Below are 21,827 nucleotides of genomic sequence, written 5' to 3'. Positions count from 1 at the left end.
GATGAGCCCCGCCTAAACTCACTCACTCAGCTCAGAGATCCACTCGTTGACGATCACACGTTGATCTGATTGGTTACAAGGTAGTTTGTGACGTCAGAAACACCAGCGATTTCAAACCGTGTTTTTGAGACTGTCTTTGGTTCAAAGCAGTTTTAAGGAGAAAATGCTCAGCAATGCTGTCGACTTATGAATCTACACATGTTTTTTTCTTAAAGCATATTAAAAACATTACATAAACATGTAAACAACATTAAATTAAAGCTTTATTTTTACCAGGGGGAACTTTAAAGTCACCATGAAATCAAATTGACAAGTCTTATTTTTACTTATATATTGCAGTTTAATAAAAAAAAGATTTATTCATGCGCCTCATAATCTTGAATCAAAATAACTTCCCATCCCTCTTGCAGTGACATCATCTCTTCTCTGATGACCACATATTTCCTTGTTCGAGAAGCCGTTTCACTGGATATACGTCACAATCATAGGTCACAAAAGGGAAGAAAAGACTACTGCAACTTTTGTTTAAAAAATAGCACACTTCTCAAGCCACACAGACCTGTAAGTTACACATCTATGTGCACATCCACATCCAGTTTTACATCCACTAAAAATCCTCTTGGGACTAGATTATTAAAATCAACGCAAATATGGCTCAGAAAAAAATAAGTTTCTGAGAAAACTCCAGCATCACTTGACGCCATCTGGTTCAGTTTATTTGTTGGTCAGTGCATTGGCATTGCAATGTGGATTAAATGGAAGATTGTTGGGGTTTACCAAGAATATTTTTGTACAAACAATATCCGTCAACAATAAAGTTCTCTTGCAAGGCCTGAAAGGCAAATTCCTCACATGGAAAAAGAAACAATAAAAAATCTGGCCAGTGCACAATGAGAGTGAAAATTATGAAAATATGAAAGTGATATTCCTACCAACAATGTCAGTAATGTGTGTGTAACTTTAAAGGGATTTATATATATATATATATATATATATATATATATATATATATATATATATATATATATACAGTCAAACCTAAATTTATTCAGACACCTTCAACATTTCTCACATTATCACAGTTTATTCGCTATAGTTTAGAAAATGGTAATAAAATATGACAGGAGCTCAGAGTTATCAAATCAGTTGATATTTCACTGGTTTTGGCCATCCTTCTGTTAGACTGTGTCACACATGAATTTATAATTTAGTTTACTTTATTTTGCTTACCTCACTTACATAAAACTAAAGTGTCCTGCACCCACTAGTAAAAAAATATATAACAAATTATATCTGGTGTCATATATAAGTGACAGATCATATATCTGTCATGATTTTTGGTTTGACTATATGTGTGTGTGTATATATATATATATATATATATATATATATATAGTTTCCTTGAGGTTCACTTGTAATGTTAATGTTAATAAAGTTTTTTGCACTACTATTCTGAAATGACTCGTTTTTAAGGCTTGTCATAAAATGATCCAACGCAGTCAGCTGTTTCATCTTTCAACAAGCATTAAAAAAAATCTAAACTTTTATTTGAACACTATTGTACATCAAACATTAGCTTGGTTTTAGTCAGATAAGACAAATAAATATTCTTTGTGGAAAAAATAAAAAAGAGCCTGGGTTATTACGGTTATACATTTGATTTTTGTTATAGCGAGACATTTACTTTGACAAGTCTCTGACTGGACTTCACTGGTTTCTGGTTTTGTCTGGTTGAACTTGGGCCGCATGCGCTTCACAATCTTTGTTTCCTTTGGCTCTGATGAGCTGCAATTAATTTTCATATCTGCTTGTGTGGTGCCTCAGTTTGAAACCTTTATGTATTTTTTAAGTTTGGAAATCTTAAAAAAGTCATTTGCAATGGAGATCTACAACTATATAACTAGTTTGTTTTTTTGGCATTGGAATGTGTGTATTTCCACCAGCATTTTTATAGAGACGTAAAAATTGACAAAGTGAAAATTCACACACACACCCTGATGGTGCATATTTGATATGTGGTAATGTGAGCGTGGCATGAAGATTACTTCCTTGTTTGTTTGTTTTTTGTTAAAGGTTTTTATGGTCAGGTGACCTGGGCATTGTACAAATATTCCTGGTCCGGGCCATGAGGCTGTACGGGGTTTTCCGTCTTCCTGAATTATGAATGTCCAATCTTCACTGTACTTTTCTACTGTCTGGTTTCCTGGACCAAAAAAAACACACAGAACTGAAAGTTATTCTGTGAAAGTTATGAAACTGACTGGCATTGTTTTGGCGTGCTAGCAGATAATAACTTATTATCAAATTGTATGTTTACATGGAGGTCTATTTCAGACACACAAGAAAAAAAATTTCAAAAAAGAAAAAAATTATGAAATTACAAAATCTAAATGATGCCATAAAAGACTTTGATGTCATAATGACTTTTTATCGCATAATTACGATTGACCCAAATATGATTTTTTTCTAATGTGGCAGAAACATGCTTCAATTCTTTAAGAATTTACCTGAAATTAAAAATAGAAGGTCTGTGCATTTAATATGTTTCATTGCAAATCGTACTCGGTTACTAACGTAACCTCGGTTCTCTCTAGAAGAGGTTCTCTTGTATCTTACGCTATGGGAAAAACCTCTTTTCCACGAGATATTGAAGATAAAAATTATCCTTAATTTTGAATTAATGTAAAACGCGTTGCAGCAGCATGCAGACATAGGCGAGACGGATTGCGTGCCTATTGGCTGCCCTGCGGCGACAGCAGCAGCCTATCGAGAGAGGCCCTGCGTGACGCCATATCCAATGGGGGCGATTCGCGCCCACTACGTCACGAAATAGACGTGGCCTTGACCTATAAATATAGCTCGATAGGCTGATACAAACTGGTTTTTCATCGCCGAAGTGAACCAGAGCATGTTGTAAGCACGGCAAGATACGCAGTACTCGTTCCCTCTCTAGAGAGAACCGAGGTTACGTTAGTAACCGAGTACGTTCTCTTACGAGAGGTTCTCTCGTACTGCGTAATATCTTACGCTATGGGGAACACAGTGTAAAACGCCGTGCGTACTGGGATCCGACACCAAAGTCCCAAGGGCAGTAGCCCGGGGCTCATATATTGCAAAATCACCATGGACTCACAGAGAGTCAGAGAAGAGAGGCTAGAAGCATCATTCCCTATAAATAGCATCCAACGGGAGCTAACCATTTTAACATCCATTTAGCCATCCATCCGCACCAATTTTCAAAACCCCGCCCGACATCCGCTCATTGGGCGATACAAGGCGCTGCTGATGACAACCGCGAGACTAGAAAGCTCTCAGAATATCAGCAGTAAACTCCGTCTCCAATCGGCATGCAGGGACAAAAATAAATAAATAGCCTAAATTAAACGCACTTCGGCAAACCTGACCTTATCTGATAGTCTTCGCCGGCGTTGCCATCTCTGATAATAACAAGCAGTCTCTGCATAGACTCGACTAGCTGCCTGATGAAAATTTGACTATTTCAAAGTGTGCTTGATTTTTTTTTTGGATGTATAGTCAGATAACAATATTTAACAATGTATACATATATTTTTCTTTTGATTGGTTCAACCGCCCGCCACCCGCCCGAATTTAATTAAAATATTTTTTTTCGTCTTGCATCCGCCCGATCCGCAGTTTATCCGCGGAGTCCACGGCTGTAACCGCCAACCGCGCATCTCTACTGCAGGCCCTCAGAAGTGTAAGCCAGCGCTATGACATCGACTATCCACCTGGATAGGCTCTGTTTTGATGCGGCTAGTCCCTTAGAACGCCCGTTAAACAAAACAAAGAGCTGCTCGGTCTGTCTGAAAACAGACGAGCGGGACACATAAGTTCTCAGTGCCCTGACAGGGCAAAGGAGACTGGCGTCCTTCTCCTCGTTGTGAACCGGAAGGGCGGACAGGGAAATAACCTGGGCCCTGAACGGTGTGTTGAGGTATTTAGCCACGTACCCGTGCCTGGGTTTGAGTATGACTTTCGAGTCATTAGGCCCGAATTCCATACACGTCGCGCTTACCGAAAGCGCTTGTAGATCCCCAATGCGCTTCACTGAAGCGAGAGCCATAAGAAACACTGTTTTGAAAGACAAATGTTTCATGTCTGACAAATGGATTGGCTCGAATGGGGCACCTTTCATGGCTTCCAAAACCGTAGAAAGGTCCCCCACAGGGACTGAAGGAGGTCTAGCCTCCTAGCTCCTTTGAGGAATCGCACGATCAGGTCGTTCTTCCCCAGTGACTGGCCAGACGCCGGTTTAGTAAACAACGCTATGGCCGCCACATAAACTTTGAGTGTGGATGGGGTTCTACCCTTATCCAGTAGCTCTTGAAGGAAGGAGAGAACTTCCGTAACCACGCAGTCTAGGGGTGAAAAGCCCTGAGCTTGACACCAGCCAGAGAACACAGACCATTTTGAAAAATAGAGCCGTCTAGTAGACGGGGTAGGCGTCTAGTAGCCTACTTGATCGTGTTTAACACTCCCTCTGGGAGGTTAGCGGGTACCCGTTGATGGCCCATGCATGTAGGGACCATAGCTCTGGGCGAGGATGCCAGATTGAGCCCTTGGCCTGAGAGAGGAGGTCTTTCCTCATCGGTATTGGCCACGGGGCAGTGCTGGTCAGCTGCATAAGGACTGGGAACCAAGTCTGGTTCGTCCAGAGCGGAGCCATGACCAGCACTGAGCATCTGTTTTCCCTGATTCGTTCCAACACCTGAGGCAGGAGCGAGACGGGGGGAAAAACATAGACAGGGCAGCGGGGCCAGACGTGGGCCAGCGCATCCCTGCTTTTGGAGAAAAACTTCGGACAGTGAGCGTTTTTTTGGGACGCGAACAGGTCCACCTGCGCTCTGCCGAATGTCTTCCACAGCAGTCGGATCGTCTGCGGGTGCAGAGACCATTCTCCTGCTGGAACATTGTTTCTGGACAGTCTGTTCGGTCCCAGATTCAGGCGACCAGGCACATGCGCTGCTTTCAGTGAAAGCAGGTTGTGCTGAGCCCAGACCAGGAGGCGTTCCGTCAGCCTGTAAAGGTTTCGGGACCTGACGCCGCCCTGGCGATTTATATAGGCCACCATTGACATGTTGTCCGACCGGACCAAGACGTGGTGACCTTTTATCTGGGGACAGAAGCGCCTTAGCGCGTTGTTGACTGCCATCATTTCCAGATAGTTTATGTGTAGAAGCTTTTCCCGTTCTGACCACTGGCCAAAGAATGGTCTGCCCTCGAGCAGCGCTCCCCATCCCGAGGTGGAGGCGTCCGTTGACACCACCTTCACACTCGAGGGAGTCCCCAGACTCACGCCTGACTGATACCAGTCGGTTGCTTTCCAAGGTTCCAGAGCTGAGACGCATTTTAGACCAACCTTGAGGCGAAACAGACCAAAGGTCCATGCCCGGGGGGGAACTCGCGCTTTCAGTCACAACTGCAGTGGGCGCATGCGAAGCAGACCCAGCTAGAGTACCGAAGATGCTGAGGCCATAAGGCCCAGCATTTTCTGAAACCTTTTGAGCGGGACTATAGAGCCACGGCGGAAGGATTTCACAGCGCTGAATGTCCAGTTCGAACTCCGGCGACAGACGTGCTGTCATAGACAGCGAGTCCAGTACTGTGCCCAGAAAAGACATTTTCCAACTGGGAGACAGCAAACTTTTCGCCCAATTGACTGTGAGCCCCAGATTCTCGAGATGCTCGAGTAATATGGTCCTGTGTTCTATGAGCTCTGAGTGTGATCGAGCTAGAATCAGCCAATCGTCCAAGTAGTACAAAACTCGCATGCCCCGAAGTCTCAGGGGTGCGAGAACCGCGTCCATGCACATCGTAAATGTACGGGGTGCCAGGGACAGGCCGAACGGTAGGACTGTGTATTGATATGCCTGGCCCTCGAAGCCGAATCTCAAGAATCGCCTGTGACGTGACGCTATTTGTATTTGGAAATAAGCGTCTTTCAGATCTATTGACATAAACCAGTCCTCTTGGCAAACTTGCGCAAGGATTTTCCTGGTTGTAAGCATTCTGAACTGGCGTTTCACAAGCACTCTGTTCAGCTGTCGCAGATCTAGAATGGGTCTGAGACCCCCGTCTTTTTTCGGTACCAGAAGATATCTGCTGTGTAGACCCCCTTCGCTCTGAGCCTGAGATAAAGGTTCTATGGCCCTTTTCCTCAGTAGTTTTGCTATTTCGGCTCGAAGTAGACTTCTTTACCGTAGTTTCGACTCGCGCCATGTAACGGCGGGGACGTCGAGCGAACTGCAGCGAATAGCCTGTTTTTATAGTGTTCAGCACCCATTCTGACACCCCGGGAAGCTTTGCCCACGCATTTGCATGAATAGCTAGAGGTAGAATGTAATCTGGGCTCTGGCCACAGCGTAGTGGCGACCGGAGAGCTCTGGTGTGCTGTAAAGTGACTGTAAACACTGTGCTTGCAGCATCTGAAGAGGGGAGCGCGCTGATCACAGCGGGCGGTCTGGCCGCGCTCGATTTCTCTATGGCAGTTTGCGAAGAGGAAATGAGCGGGATGAAAACCGTGGGGTTTAACATGTCTGTGAGTGAATGTGGGCGCGTGACAGCGAGCACATTTACTACACTCAAAACACCGTCTGCCTGAGCTGACTGAATGTGTGTTGGTTTCGTTTTTACCGAAACCGCGGGACATGCATAGTGTAGTGTTTGTGGGCACTGGGTTGTGGGCACATTCACTACATGTAATGCACAATCGACACCATCGGCCGTGGCCGGAATACAGAAAATACACTTCATGTGATTTATCTGGGTCACCGTGAAAACGGCTTTTGTGTGCAGGCAAGCGGGCCGTGGTACCGGCTTGTTTTACTGCAGAATACACTGGAACAGTCGCATTTTCTGGAACTGAACGAGCGAAAAATTTTCGGTGCATTTTTTTATTACATTCATAACACCATCGGCCATGGCCGGGATACCAGAAATTACATTCTTCATGTGATTTACTTGGATCGGCGTAAAACGGTTTTTGTGTGCAGGCAAGTGGGCCGTGGTACCGGCTTGTTTACTGCAGAATACACTGGAACAGTCGCATTTTCTGGAACTGAACGAGCGAACATTTACGGTGCGAGTCAGGCCGCGGCGAGACTTAAACACCGTTGCTTACCTAGGAGGGCTAGGAAGACTTTGAGGCCTGGGCTTTATCTCAGTCTTCTGCCGGGCCCACGTGGAGGGGGGCGGCGTCTGGCAGAGCGAGAGCAGGCTGCGCGGGCGCCTTCCACTCAAGGCCGAGGCTCGCCACGGCTTGTGAGAGTAGATGTATCAGCTCGGATTCGATGCTGGCCCGTTTCCCTGACGACTCGCGGGCAGAGGGGGGAGGTCCACAGAGCTTGCCCAATCCTCACTGTCCGACGCCAGGATAGAGCAGCTGTCCTCCTCCACAGATGCAGCTATCTCGTCGTCACCAATGGCGGAAGTGTCCGTCAGTCAGCGACTCGAGTGAAGCTGGCGAAGCTGACGGGCGAACCGGCGAGCTTTCGCAGGCTGGAGAAGGCTCAGGGACCCGTTGAGTCCTTTATATGGCTTTATATGCTTTATATGGCGCGGCACTATAGCGGGTGGAAGTGCAGACTCGGAGAAAAAATGCCAGGCGAGTCCTCAGAGTCGGTCCCCGTCGCTGAGTGCGGCTCGGCACAAGCCACAGGAATGAGGCATCTTTAAAAAGACGCTTGCTCTTTTAGATAAGAGAGAGAGAGTGTGAGTCGGGGGGCCAACACACACTCTCAGCAGAGGTAAAAGGATATGGATGCCGGAAAGCGTAGCAGGTACGGCGACTGAAGGCGGCGAGGTGAAGGCCAGCGGCTTCAGAATCGGAGGCTCGTCCCGCAGAAGGCTTATTCTCAACGGCGCGGCTTCTCACTCTGGATCCAGCGATGCATGCTTCGCTGAAGAGATAAAAAATCAGTTTGTATCAGCCTGTCGAGCTACCACGCCTATTTCGTGACGTAGTGGGCGCAAAGCGCCCCCATTGGATATGGCGTCACGCAGGGCCTCTCTCGATAGGCTGCTGCTGCTGCTGTTGCCTGTTGCCGCAGGTCAGCCAATAGGCACGCAAGCCGTCTTACCTGCATGCTGCTGCAAAGCGTTTTACATTAATTCAAAATTAAGAATAATTTTTGGCTTCAATTTCTCGTGGAAAAGAGGGTTTCCCCATAGCGTAAGATATTACGCTGTACGAGAGAACCTCCCGTAAGAGAACTTAGTCTTACCTTCAATAGTGAGCACAATAGGCCTACTGTTTTTCAGAACATCCAAGAAACTACTTTTTTATATATATATACCTTATGTAAGCAGTGTATATATATATATACCTTATGTAAACAGTGTATATATATATATATATATATATATATATATATATATATATATACCTTATTTAAGCAGTGCACACTTATTTCAGTGGAAACTGAAAAGGGAAGAGAGAAAAGGGGTTTTTATATTGCTATTTCATACAAGTGTCATCTGTTTTGGATTCGAAACTTCACAGTAATGCCTCACTGCTTGAGGCCAAATAAAGCAGATGTCTGTGACCTCTTTAACCATATTTTCAAAGAAGACATGCAAATGTCTGATATTCCAAATACTAACATGTTTTCTGTATGAACCCCGTTGATCCATACATTTGGTGCAGTAACATTTTTTCTTTGTACTTCTGTCTGTTCAAGAGATTCTTGATTTTATTGCATTTTACACAATCTCTCTACTTTTTTGGAATTGCAGTTGTAGAATGTAATTCATTCCTGTGATCAAATCTGAATTTTCAGCATCATTACTTCAGTCTTCAGTGTCACAGGATCCTTCAGAAATCATTCTAATATGATGATTTCCTGCTTAAGAAACATTTCTGATTATTATCAATGTTGAAAACAGTTGTGCTGTTATTGCTTCATACTTTTGTGGAAATGCATTTTTTTAAAGATTCTTTGACGAATAGAAAGTTCAGAAGAACAGCATTTATTTGAAACAGAAATCTTTTGTAACATAATAAATGTCACTTTTATTCAATTTAATGCATTCTTTATTTAATGCATCCATAACTTACTGACCCCAGACTTCTGAACAGTATGCATGCACATGAATTTTAAAATCAAAGACTGAAAGCCAACTATTGTGTCAGAGCAGTGAACCATGTGCACCTTGTCATACAACTATAACCATACGATTTTTCCCAGTTTACTGTTTATATTTCTATACATTTGTTTGCATGAACGGCCAAAGCTAAAAGTGCTCAAATGAAATGAGCAGGTTTGTTTGTGTGTTTTAATGGATAGGATGAAAGTGGAAGAAGGAGGGAAAATGTGATGCACAATCTGGACTCAAACATGTGCATGTGCACTGGATCTCTTAAACATAACACTACCACCATGTGAAGCACAGTGATATGAAGAAATGACAGAAACTCTCTTAGACAGCCTTCATAGGCAGTGCTTGTGTGCATTGTTCTCACGCATACTGTCATTAATGAAGCCAGACATGGCTGAGGGATGTAGACCTCTGATACTCATGAGAACTGACAAGCGAGTGCATGAAATCTGTTCAATTTGAACATCATCAACTTTGAACACTAAAAAGTTAACATGTTTGAATTTAATTTATAATCTTGTATTGTTGGTCAGGTAGGCTAAACTACTGAGGAATTATGTGAATGTAAATGTGCATGTCACAGAAAAACGATGCACAAGCAATCTGGATTCAGTTTAGACACTGATCTATGTAGATCTTGTATATATTTCACAAGGATTTGCCAAAAGGTTATTCTTAAACAGCAGCCTTCGAGAATAAGGCTTAATTGCAAACAAATTAGTTTCAAGGCACAGCCTAATTAAAGCAAAAGGTAAATCAACTAATAGGAGTTATACTTATATAGCTTATAATATAAAATAACGCGTTAGTTAGTAACTGTTAGTGAGACTTTCAGACAGTTGTGTTGCCTGATAAGTTCATGCCTAAAAGATCCGCTGATTGTCATCACAAGACACAATGTCAGATTGCACGGCATTTTTTATGTATGGGACAACATGCAAACAATTTTGGCCAAATACAGGACGTCCTTTACGTTTGTACACAACAGACGATTGTGTCTAAACGATTTTCCCAAATCAGACAATGCGCCAGTCTCTCGCCATGCCTTGTGAAGCACGCGTGCACTGTGAGCGCCGATCAATGTATATTAAAACATGACGAATGAGTGACGCAATCAGATCGTAGCCAATCGAAATCGCTTTGTGGTATAGTGGGCGGAGCGCGCTGTTTTTATTAACAGTACTCGAGTTTGAGAAAGCACATTTTGTTACTTTTTAATTTCTGTCTGTTTAAATGATTATTATTTTGGCATGTTCTGGTAGCAAATATACATTAGAACTGCTTTTTGCTGTTGTTACATAGGGAAGGATTTTCGAGTTGAATATAGGACTCTAAGGTGGAATTCATTTATCACTAAGTATACTATTTATTATTGCAATATGGACTTTTTTGACCAAAATAAGTCACCGATGAACACCACCATTCCGACTGCAAACTGGACATCTGTAAGTAGTTTTACAACACAGTTAACCTAAGTTACATGCTTCGGGCGCGCATGGTTCTCGTGTGCTTTTCACTTGATGTTTTCTATAAATTATTTTTTTAAATGACTAATGGTTTAAGGAATTTGAAAAGTAGCTAATAATCATTTTAAACACTACGCTATTTCTTATTTAGCAAGTAAATGAATATCTGACTATATATTTCCAAACACTTAATTTCTAGGTCATGCATTGTCATACAAATAACAATACGTATCTCGCATTTGATGCTCTACATGATTAAAATAAACACAACCACCTATTAAATACTATTCTTCCTTTGTTGTTCTTTTCTTTTCAAAGGTATACTCTATAGTTCGATGTATTCAAATGACAATGGCCATCCTAAGGTAGGTTATCTGTTATTTTATTGTAGTTTTGCAGTCATTTAATAAATAGACACGTGTCTTATGTATTGTATACTTATTTATATGTGTTAATAATTTGCAACACAGCATTGTAGGTGCTGGCTCCATAATCGGATATGCCATTTATACAAGACTAGTAAAAAAACCAGAGGTAAGCCTCCATAGCTATTGAATTATTAACAATATGTTCATGAATGCATATGTAATTTTGACCACAGAAACAAACCTGTGTTCCAGGTGCTGCCGTTATTCTTGTTAAGTTTAACAGATCTGCTGTTAGCTTTGAGTTGGATGGTTGGTGGTCTTCTCTTCACCCAGAACTGTACCTCTTACGACATCTGCTACAACCTCCACATAGTGGAACAGGTACAAAAGAAACTGACTCAATATCATTCCAAAATAATGCTTATCATAGGCGAAAGAACAGTACTTCCTCTATATCTTTTTTTACATGCAATGTTTTTGTATCATATTTCCACTTCCACAAAAAAGCCACATTGGAGCAGTCATATTATTAACTGCATCTGCAATCAAAAGAACAATCATATTACTAAGATGAGCATCTTTTTCAAACTTTTAAGGTGCTCCTGTTATGCTTTTTTGAAGGTTCCTAATCCTAATTAAGTTTTGCAGGGCTTTTATAATATAAATTATATGCATCCACGGTCAAAAACAATTACATTTTCTCATAAAATACATTGCAGCATCAGCTCTTTGCTCATCGAGGATTCAGTCTCTCTAAACTCCTCCTTTACAATAGCCTGCTCTGCTCTGATTGGCCAGATCGGTAGCTAGTCTGTTGTGAATGGTCTACTACTCTGCTCTGATTGGTCAGACAGCACAGTCTGTTGTGATTGGTCGCCAGCTTACTTATCTGAAACCAAACATGTACTGTATTAGCATATCTGAATTTCAGCTCCGGATCTTCCTCACAATTTATACACAGCGATACGACCAGTAACGATGGCGTCGGATTTACTTTAACTATTCGAGCGCGAATTAGAAGTGCATTAAAGTGGATTTGCTTTGGCAGCAGAAAACAGCTTCTTCTCAACATGTCGACACAAACCAAACTCTTCTGGTCTCAGCCATAAGTAGTGTGTTTGAGTAGCAAAGTTGACGTTGTTCACGGGCAGCCAATGAAGAGCATAGACTTGCATATGCAGATTTAACACAAACCTACGTAGGTTTAATCAAGACTGAAATTACTGACGAGTGACGACTCGTTTCAGCCAGTTCAGAATCGCTTCTTTATTTTGAGTAAAAATAACTTTATTTTTTATGCACTTTGAAAACTTTGCAGACCTTTTACATTCACAAACAGCTATATTACACTCTGCATGAAAGAGAAAACATAATAGAGGCACTTTAACAATTGTTTCATTGTTTTCTCCTGTCACTTTTAACAGACTGTTTTTTTAACATCAAGAAGAAACAATAGTATGTTACCAAAAATACCATGGTTTATTGGACGTGTGCCATAAAAGTACCATGATATCTTTTGAAGATTTCTAGACTACCATAAAATAACCTGATATATGCGTATTGTAATCATTTAGTATGGTACTTCAAGATGACAAAATCCCTTTTTCGAAAATGGAAGGTCTTTAGCCAATAAATTGTTGTGTAAATGCTAAAAAAAAAGTTTTAAAACACCAGTGAGTGAAAGTCCATTTAAAATCTGTGATTCATTTATCTACTCTGCCAATGCTTTACAGGCCCAAACATGTGTCTCTCATTATTGAAACCTTTTTGTTTTTCCTTTCAGTAAGATTATATCACATAGAAGAATAGCTTCTAGTTTCACTTCAAAAAATGAGTTGTTCTCCGCTCAGATATTAAATCCAGTTTGTTCTAAAGCACAAAACAAACATGGAACTGGGACGAATGTGAAAAGGAAGTGGAGCAGCAAATTTGGTTCATATTCTTTGGCCAGATATAATTAGTTCTGCCCTACTTTTAAACTCCACACACATACTTGTTTATAGCAGTGGATTGTCATGGATGTGAGTGGACGTCACTGCTCAGTAATGAGTTCAGTCTGTTGTTTGGAATTGGTTTGGTTTCCCTAGACTTTTAAGTAGAGAGGTACGATTAATCGTTAAAATATCACGATCGGGATTCAAATACCCATGTGATCTTATTCGTAAATGACAGCGATTCGGCTCCGTCTATTAAACCTTTGACAAGTACAGGTACAGTGAACTTTCAGATCTGTGTTCTGACCCAGAGACGGCAGATTTCATGTTGAGATGTGAAACAGCTTCACAAACAGTCTTTTAAAACATACAGTATCATTATACAATAATTACAATTATCATAGAAGTACTGGGATAAAAGTTTAAAGATCGGCTATAAACACTGATGTCTGTGCTAGTGATCAAAATAGAGTAAATAACCTTTCGAAAGTAACTTGACGCTTCAAATCATGATTGTGTCGATTACATTGTTACACCAGTAGGTGGCGACAAGTGAACGTTAAAAAATGAGTCACTGAATCATTCACTCAAGAGATTTGTTCAAAAACGCCAGTATTTAATTCAATTTATCCAGTATCGTGCAGCTCTACTTTTAAGGCATTATAGGCACAAATAATTTTTTTTTAAATTAAATTTGTTATTGGTTATGCTATCATAAACTAACCTAGCTTGAAAAGTAGCATTGCATAAAATTTTGACACAAAGTAGCATCATTTAACATGGACATGGTGAAGGGAAAAAAAATGAGATGGGAGGAAAAAGTATACGTCAGGGCTTTTGTGTTCTCTCGCAAATGTTTTGTGCTCACTTTTGAGTTTTTTTTGCAAAAAGTTTCTCTGGGGAAACCAAAGGTTTTTTTGAGAAAACGCAAAAGCATTGAAATATAATTTGTCCTCCCATAATTTTTTCACCATGTCTTTTTAGGTAATAAAAAGTAAATAATCTCATTCCATTTTCTCAGTTTTTATATATTGTAGGGTTGGATGCATTTGTCAAGCTTAACAATTCAACATTGTTACTCACGTAATTATAAGCAGAATTTCAGAACCCTTTTTTTGCCCTTTTTTTTGAACCCCTGCTATTTGTGGAAAATACCGTTCTTTTCTTCACATTTGACACTGTTTGCCAATCCTGCATGCAATGAAAACGCCCTGAGTTTTGGAAAACCCTGCCCGAGGTCATGTGACACTCACTGATGAGTCACATCAGACCAGACAGGCATGCATAAGTTTACTAGAATCATTTACATGTTTAAGAGCTCATAGTAACTAATTAAAATGATCTGGTTGTACAAGTCATTATAACTTAAATCATATTAAACTAACTTAAAAATCCCTTCACATTCACCTTTGCATGAGCTTTAAGTGTTTCACTGAGTGTCACTGAGCATACAACACTGCACTGAATATGACACAGTGCTCTACTTTAACCCACTGACGCATTTTGCTATAGAGCAATAGTGTACATAGTTTTGTGACTGTTAAAACCAGTGTGTTAAAACACACCTTGATCAAATATAACTAACAACTATAATCCTCTTTAAGCCAACTGTGCTCAAAGCAAAACAGAAAGGACAACCATGTTGACTAGTTAGGCATTTCTTGATGAACGATATTCTATCTTTAACATAATGAAGTTGCTCAATCCTGGAATGACATGAATGTCAACAAAGTCAACTTAACAAAGTTTTTCTAACCCTGGTCCTGGAGTCCCTTGTGTAAAAAAATGTGCACATACTACCTTAGAAGTATATTTTGAAAAAAGCATTACTTGCAGATATTACAATATTAACAAGGCGACTTAAGTGTACTTAAGAGATCTAACTATTTCTTAACACACTTAAGTGCACTTTGTAACCATGTCAAGTTAAAAGTTTAACATTAAAGTCCATTTTAAATCATTATGTTTTAATATTGTTTTGTCGTGCTGTAAAGTATTTATTTTGATGTGTTGAGTAACATACTAAAGCACATGTATAGTACTGGATTATAATTTTAAATGTAGTTTGTTGTTTGATATTACTTTTAAAGTAAATATACTTTAAATGCATTAAGTTGCAACTTCATAATTATAAATGTGTAATTATAAATATATTTAAATACAAAACACACAAGTCTTAATAGAAATTACATTAAAGTATATTTTAATTTTTTATTTCTTTTTATTTTAATATTTTAATAAATACTCATGAGTACATTTAGCACTTCAACCATATTTCAGAGACAACAGATGTAATTATGAAATTACATATAATGATGTAATTCAATTAAAGAGAACTCTAAAGTTCAGCTAGCTGCATTTAATATATATTTAAACTTTAAACATGTAAATTGCAATTAACATGCAGTCAAGTGTCCAAACACATTGCATTCAATTTGCAAATAAGCATATTATTTCCATAATAAGTATTCTTTTTAAAAGTATACATTGTCACCTGAGGTTTCTGTTTTACCTGTTATTTCTTGTTTAATTTGTCTCTGTTCATTAGTTTTCCCATTTGTTTCCATGGTTACTCATTTGTTAATTGATTAACCCCACCTGTTCCTTGTTTTCTCCCTTCACTAAGCTGTGATATTTGCTCCTTTGTTATTTTACTATCGTTACTATTAAACTATCGTTAAATAAAGAGAGACATTGGTTACAGTATTGCCACAACATGGTTCAACCTTTTCTGACATTAGAATGTGTAACTAATTAAACTTCATTAACTTATGCCTTTAACTTTCACATCTTGCAGACTCTTTATATGGGCTCCTTCTTTTACACGCTGCACTATGTTTGGGTGCTTTACGCCGGGCTGAGCAGAAAGTATTACAGGAGACTGAATGGGCTCCCAGCCGAGGTATTCAGTTCATCATTATCAACATGTTAAGTAGTAGTCATTTACTTTAGTGAAAATTCTGGCAATACTGATTAGCCTGTTTATTTCAGAATCCAGCAAAAGCAAGAAATTGCAGGTGTCTGGCCCCAGTACTGTCGTGGTGAGTACACTGAACATCAACGGAATAAAAATATCACTGAAACGGAAATTAAATATAGATGGAGCAACATAATTTATGGAATGAAATTATAAAACAATTTTGATTGGACTTTATTTTACAGTATGTGCACTTGTGATTACTTACCTAAGACTATACTACAAAAAATTTGTCAAAAAGAAAAACTTTGATGTTGGTTTGAGAAAGCCTGACTATAAAGTTTGAAGATGGATAGATTTATTGCTAGGGGGTTATGTTGTTAGCATGTTTTAACACATTGAATTAACTAATTTCTAACATGTAATAACATATTGCTAGCATGTTTCAACCATCAATTAGCACATTCCACATTTTAACACTTTGTTAGCATAATTTAGCGCATTGCTATTGTTTTAGCATGTTGCTAGCATGATTTGTACATTGTTAACATGTTGCTAACATAATTTAACATGTTTCTAGCACGAATTAGCACATTGCTAGCATGTTTTAACATATTGTTAGCAGGAATTAGCATGTTGCTAACATTTTTTTTCTTCAACACATGGCTAACATAGCGACTACTAAAACCTTAAAAAAGTTTTTTTAACTGAAATAAAGTATAACTTATTATATAATCCTGCATATATTTGCCAATATAGGGCAAAAAACATGCACGATAAAACAAAAAATGTGATGATAGCAGATTTTAAGAATATAATGTCTGTCCTGATCTCTACATACAGTCTTTTGCCTTTAATACTCACGGCGCCCGTCTTCGTGGCAGGAAATGTGTTTCGTTGTTACACAAACTTCACCCACCCGTACAGGTCAGTCTAACCATATTCTCACATGTACTGATTAATAAATGTTGTTTCTCATTATTACTTCATCATCATGATGACTTCACAGAGTCTTATTTGAATGAGCTTATTGTTATTAAAAACTTATTTAATACAATTCAGTTGTTATATCTAACTATAGTTTAGTTGTTTGTGTGGGTCTAATGAACAATGTATGAAAGTTTGTTTTTGCCACAGAATAAAAAATGTTAAAAAGGTAATTGCGACTTTTTATCTCACAATTGCGAGTTTACATCACACAATTCTAACTTTTTATCTTAGAATTGCATTATATAATGTCGCAATTATGTGTTATAAAGTCAGAATTGTGAGATATAAAGACTCAATTGCGAGAAATAAACTCGCTATTCTGTCTTTTTTCTCAGAATTGCACGTTTCTATCTCGCAAAATTAGACTTTTTTTCTTGCAATTCTGACTATAACACGCAATGGGGAGTTATAAAGTCAGAATTGCATGAAAAAGACGCAATTGCGTGTTTTAAAGCCATAATTGCAAGAAAAAGTCCAAATTTGACTTTATAACACGTAATTGCGACTTTATATCTCGAAATTCTGAGAAATAAAGTCAGAATTGCGAGATGTAAACTCGCAATTGTGAGATAAAAATCGTAATTATCTTTTAAAATGTTTTATTCTGTGGCGGAAACAAGCTTCCATAACAATCAGCTGGTCATTATAGCAAATAGAAGTTAAAATTGGGGGGAAAAACACAATAAAAGATATTGATTTGAGTTTAAGTTGTATTAAACAGTCAGTTGTGCAGTTGAATAGCCAGATTGATGCGACTGACCAATCAGAATCCAGCGTTCCAGACAGTTGTTTAATATGGTGCTGATTGTCTTCCAGGTGTTTGCTGATGCACACAGGGGCTGTTTATCTCACCTCATATGTAACAACAGAAGTCACAGCATGTGTCGCCATTCAAAACTATTGCATGGCCATTTTCCTCATCACCTTCCTTTTAACCTTCGTCTGCATCACGGTGAGATTCAACGTCTCATTTCTGAATAGCTGAGCAATTTATGATTCAAATGTACACTGCAACAGTGATATTGTGAAATATTATTAAATAACTGTGAATATATTGTAAAGTGTAATTTATTCCTGTGATCAAATTCCTGTGAATTTTCAGCATCATTACTCCAGTCTTCAGTGTCACATGATCCTTCAGAAATCATTCTAATATGATGATTTGCTGCTAAAGGAACATTTCTGATTATTATCAATGTTGAAAACAGTTGTGCTGCTTAATATTTCACAATATTATTGCATGTATAGTTTTACTGCTCGTAAAAAAACATTCGCATGTTTTTATGTTTTCACTATCAATCATTTTCTCAGTGTAGTCCACCTGTGTGTTTCAGATTCTGATGTGTAAAGCTCGCTCGCTGTACAAGCGTGTCGTCACGTCGCAGGGATTTTTCGGGGACCATCATTGGGCAACTCTGCGGCTCCTGGAGCGACGGATGCTGCTTTATCCCTCCGCTTTCTTCTTCTGCTGGGGTCCAGGTGAGCACACAATACCACAGAACACTGAGGGACAGATTTACAGAGATTACTAACAGCTTGCGTCGGGTCAAACCTTATTTTGGCGTTAAAAACTATTTATTTATCTATTTATTGCCATAACAAACAAGTTATCTGGAATTTTTCTTGGTGAGCTGCTCCTCCACAATTCTAACACTGAGACAAAAAAAAACATAAATAGATAAATACTGTATATAACCCAAGCGTTACAAAGAATGAAATACTGATGCATAGAATTAATAGACCTTTTCTCTGCAAACGTGAGACATAAATAAGAGACATACCAACTTTAGATACTCCAAACTTTTTCAGCTGTCTTTAAAAATACAGTTTTTGATGGGATTTTTTGATAATGCCTACTACTGTCAGGATTTACTAAAGACACGCAGTGAATAATTAGCGCTGAAAAGGCGCGGACAGGGTTATTTTAGCGGCTGAACTTATTGCATATGGATTTGTAGGAGTTTCCTTCTCAAATGCAACTTTGATGGGAGGAGAGGATTTAAATGAATCACGTAACATTAATTACTAAAGTTTGTTCTTTAATTTGCACGCCGTCAGTAGCGTTTATGGGATTGCGCTCTTACACTAATTTGCCCTGTTCAGTAAATCTGGCCCTAAAACATTTAAAGATTTAAAAGTTTATTTTTTTTAATGACATTACAGAGGCAGCCAATGAGGAACCTTCTCTAATTTCCTTAACAAAGAACCATGTCAGAAAATTCAATCAGAACATTTAATAAAAACAGATTGAGAGAGACTAATAACAATTTATTATTTTAATCTTTTAACAACGCCTTTACATGCATTAGATAGATAGATAGATAGTTTTGTTGTTGGTGGTGTATAGTATGTCTGATTTTGTATACTGCTTGTTTTTTAAGACCAAATTGTTAAATTATTGCAAACAATTTATTGAAGTGATTGTAATCATAATTATTTTAAAGAAATACTGTTGATTTTAATGAATATTTGAATTGCTGCTGATATGGCATAAAATCATAGATAGATGGATAGATAGATAGATAGATAGATAGATAGATAGATAGATAGATAGATAGATAGATAGATATGCATCACACAACATTTATTAGTTTTTTAATGCAAAACCTGTGTAATCCAAATGCATGGAAGTTTCATATGCAATTCAAATACAAAATCTTACATTTGAGTGAAAGTAGTGAAATAAATCCACAGCTAAACACCGTCTGTCCATGTTTTTTTATGATCTCGTGTTTATTTCAGCAATATTACTGAGCATTCTGATGATGGTGAAACCGGACGTAATCGAGGGAAGGCTGGGAGTCGGTCTCTACATCCTACAGGTTCGCCAAAATACATAAAAGCTCCCGCAGCAATACCAGCTTTACCCTCAAATGCAGTGTAAAACAGTTGTTCTTGTTCTCCTCAGGCCTTCACCTCTGCATCTCAAGGTCTGCTGAACTGCCTGGTTTACGGCTGGACTCAGCAACACTTCCGCTCTCTGAGCAGCAGCACCGTACGAGACGCAAACACACAGACTCCTCTGTTACGCTCACAGAAACCAAACTACGCCGCTCTGCGTTCTGCTGCGTCACTCACTCATTTAGTCTGACACACACACACACACACATGCTTTTATGCATTGGGCAGATGCTTTAAATCAAAGCGACTTGCAGTGCATTCAAGGTTTTACCAGTGTGAGCGTTCCTTAGGAGTCGAACCCATGAGACACTGGAGTCAATACAACAAAAACACACACACACACACTGCTGTGTCAGAAAAAACTCTTCTCGTGAAGACTGAAACCAGCTAAACATCAGTGTGGTCCTTCATGCGTGAAGTTCAACAGACCTGTTTGCTTTTGATGTCACAGCTGAAGCAGTTTGTCTCGATGTTATATCACAGACACCAGATGGCAGATACTCAATCTCTCACATACTGAAAAGCTAGCTACATTTTTTTTTCTACCTTGGTTTTTGTCATGAGATTTCAGAAGCTGCACCTGCTACTGAGAAATCAAATGTTTCATCATCCAGTGTCTGCTTTTGCAATGCCGTGCTGAAAGGTTTCAGATCACGGCGCACTAGTGACATGTAAAAAAGGGGAAAGACCGAAGGGGGATTACAGCCATGGGAAATAGCTCTGAAACAGGATCTGAGAGGACGAAGCTACTGCTTTCCATCCAAAACACAATGCGCTGAATCCACCCACACACGGGTTAGTGATGCTGGGGTCAATTACACACACAAATACTTTCCTCTTGATAAACAATGTACAAAAAAAAGCTGTGAGCAGTTTTTCTCAATGGCTATTGTTATTGAAGAATACGCACAGCTGATTTGCATGTACTTGTTGCACTGAACCATGGGAATAAGCTTTTTGCTTGAGATGGAAATGGAAAACTTGAAAATATACGGGAAATAGTTCGTAATTGTAATTTCCAGGCTTGGAAAAGTAAATAAACTCTTCGTTCCAAACCAGTAAGACTTTTGTTTAACATAAATTAAGATATTTTTAATGAAACCTGAGAGCTTTCTGTCCCTCCATTGAAAGTCAATGCAACTAAAACTTTGATAAATGGGTTAAATGTGGTATAATCAAAGTCTTCTAAAGAGAAAAGATTGCTTAACTTCAAACAGCAGATTTAATGTAGGTTTTTATCCACATATAAACTTTGATCAACCCGCATACATAGCACATCAAATATGGTTATCAGAGGTTCAAACACGCAAGAACAAACCTTATGAATAACTATGACAATCTCTTTATGGACTTTTTTAGCGTCAACGTTTTGTAGTTGTGTAAACTTTCGGTGGAGGGACAGAAATCTCTCAGGTTTCATAAAAAATATCTTAATTTTTGTTTTGAAGAAGGAAAGTCTTATGGATTGTGAGTGAATTAGTGTAAAGTCATGGGAATTTCTGTAGTCGGTAACATTTTGCTGTTATGCTCTATTCTATAATATTTTATTGACTAGAATCGGGTCTTATAAAATTTTAGGTTGCACTTTATTTTTCAGTACATGCAATTTTAATGTACTTACAGTGTACTTACCCGAAAATGTACTGAGTAATGTAAGGTACAGTAACTACATGGGTTAAGATTAGGTTCAGGGTTAGTACCTAATTATTAAATTACTACAATAACTACATAGTATTTTCATGCAAAACAGGATTGTAAAATAAGGTGCTATCACACTTAAAGTCCTTGTTCAGAAATTACAAACGGCTGGAAAAGTCGTGTAAAATTCAGTGTGTAAAAGTGTGGGAATCCTGTTGTGTAAATACACCTATATGTGTGGTGTCAATCAACATGATACACCTCTTTTCCCGTTTCAGTTTGGCTAAGGAGAGTTTTTTCCCATGACAGAATGACTTAAGTTTCAATTTAAGTGTTTCATTTCTGAGTGCTTTGTATTGTAAATATGTATTGTATTGTATATGTATTGTACACAGCTATTACACATTAAATGTTGTTGAAAATGAATGAAAATTTCAATAAAATCTAATTTAGGTGTTTATATTTTGGGATGGTTGATTTCAGACTGACTGGTGCT

At 38.8% G+C, this 21,827-nt stretch overlaps 1 protein-coding gene across 1 annotated transcript; it reads left to right on the top strand.

The window, feature by feature from the left end:
- Positions 1 to 10,316: 10,316 nt before the first annotated feature.
- tmem116 (transmembrane protein 116) lies at positions 10,317 to 21,793 on the top strand. The gene is made up of 11 exons (XM_077206738.1): positions 10,317 to 10,562; positions 10,902 to 10,948; positions 11,054 to 11,117; positions 11,204 to 11,332; positions 15,683 to 15,787; positions 15,877 to 15,926; positions 16,646 to 16,729; positions 17,609 to 17,744; positions 18,127 to 18,271; positions 19,535 to 19,614; positions 19,701 to 21,793. Exons 1-11 carry the CDS (start codon positions 10,497 to 10,499, stop codon positions 19,881 to 19,883), a joined length of 1,089 nt encoding a protein of 362 aa, XP_077062853.1. The 5' UTR covers positions 10,317 to 10,496; the 3' UTR covers positions 19,884 to 21,793.
- Positions 21,794 to 21,827: the final 34 nt, after the last annotated feature.

This window comes from Siphateles boraxobius, unplaced genomic scaffold (genome assembly GCF_051911475.1).
Source record: "Siphateles boraxobius isolate OS27281-9 unplaced genomic scaffold, OSU_SipBor_1 56, whole genome shotgun sequence".
NCBI classification, from domain to species: Eukaryota; Metazoa; Chordata; class Actinopteri; order Cypriniformes; family Leuciscidae; genus Siphateles; species Siphateles boraxobius.
This window is presented reverse-complemented; position numbering and strand designations above follow the sequence as displayed.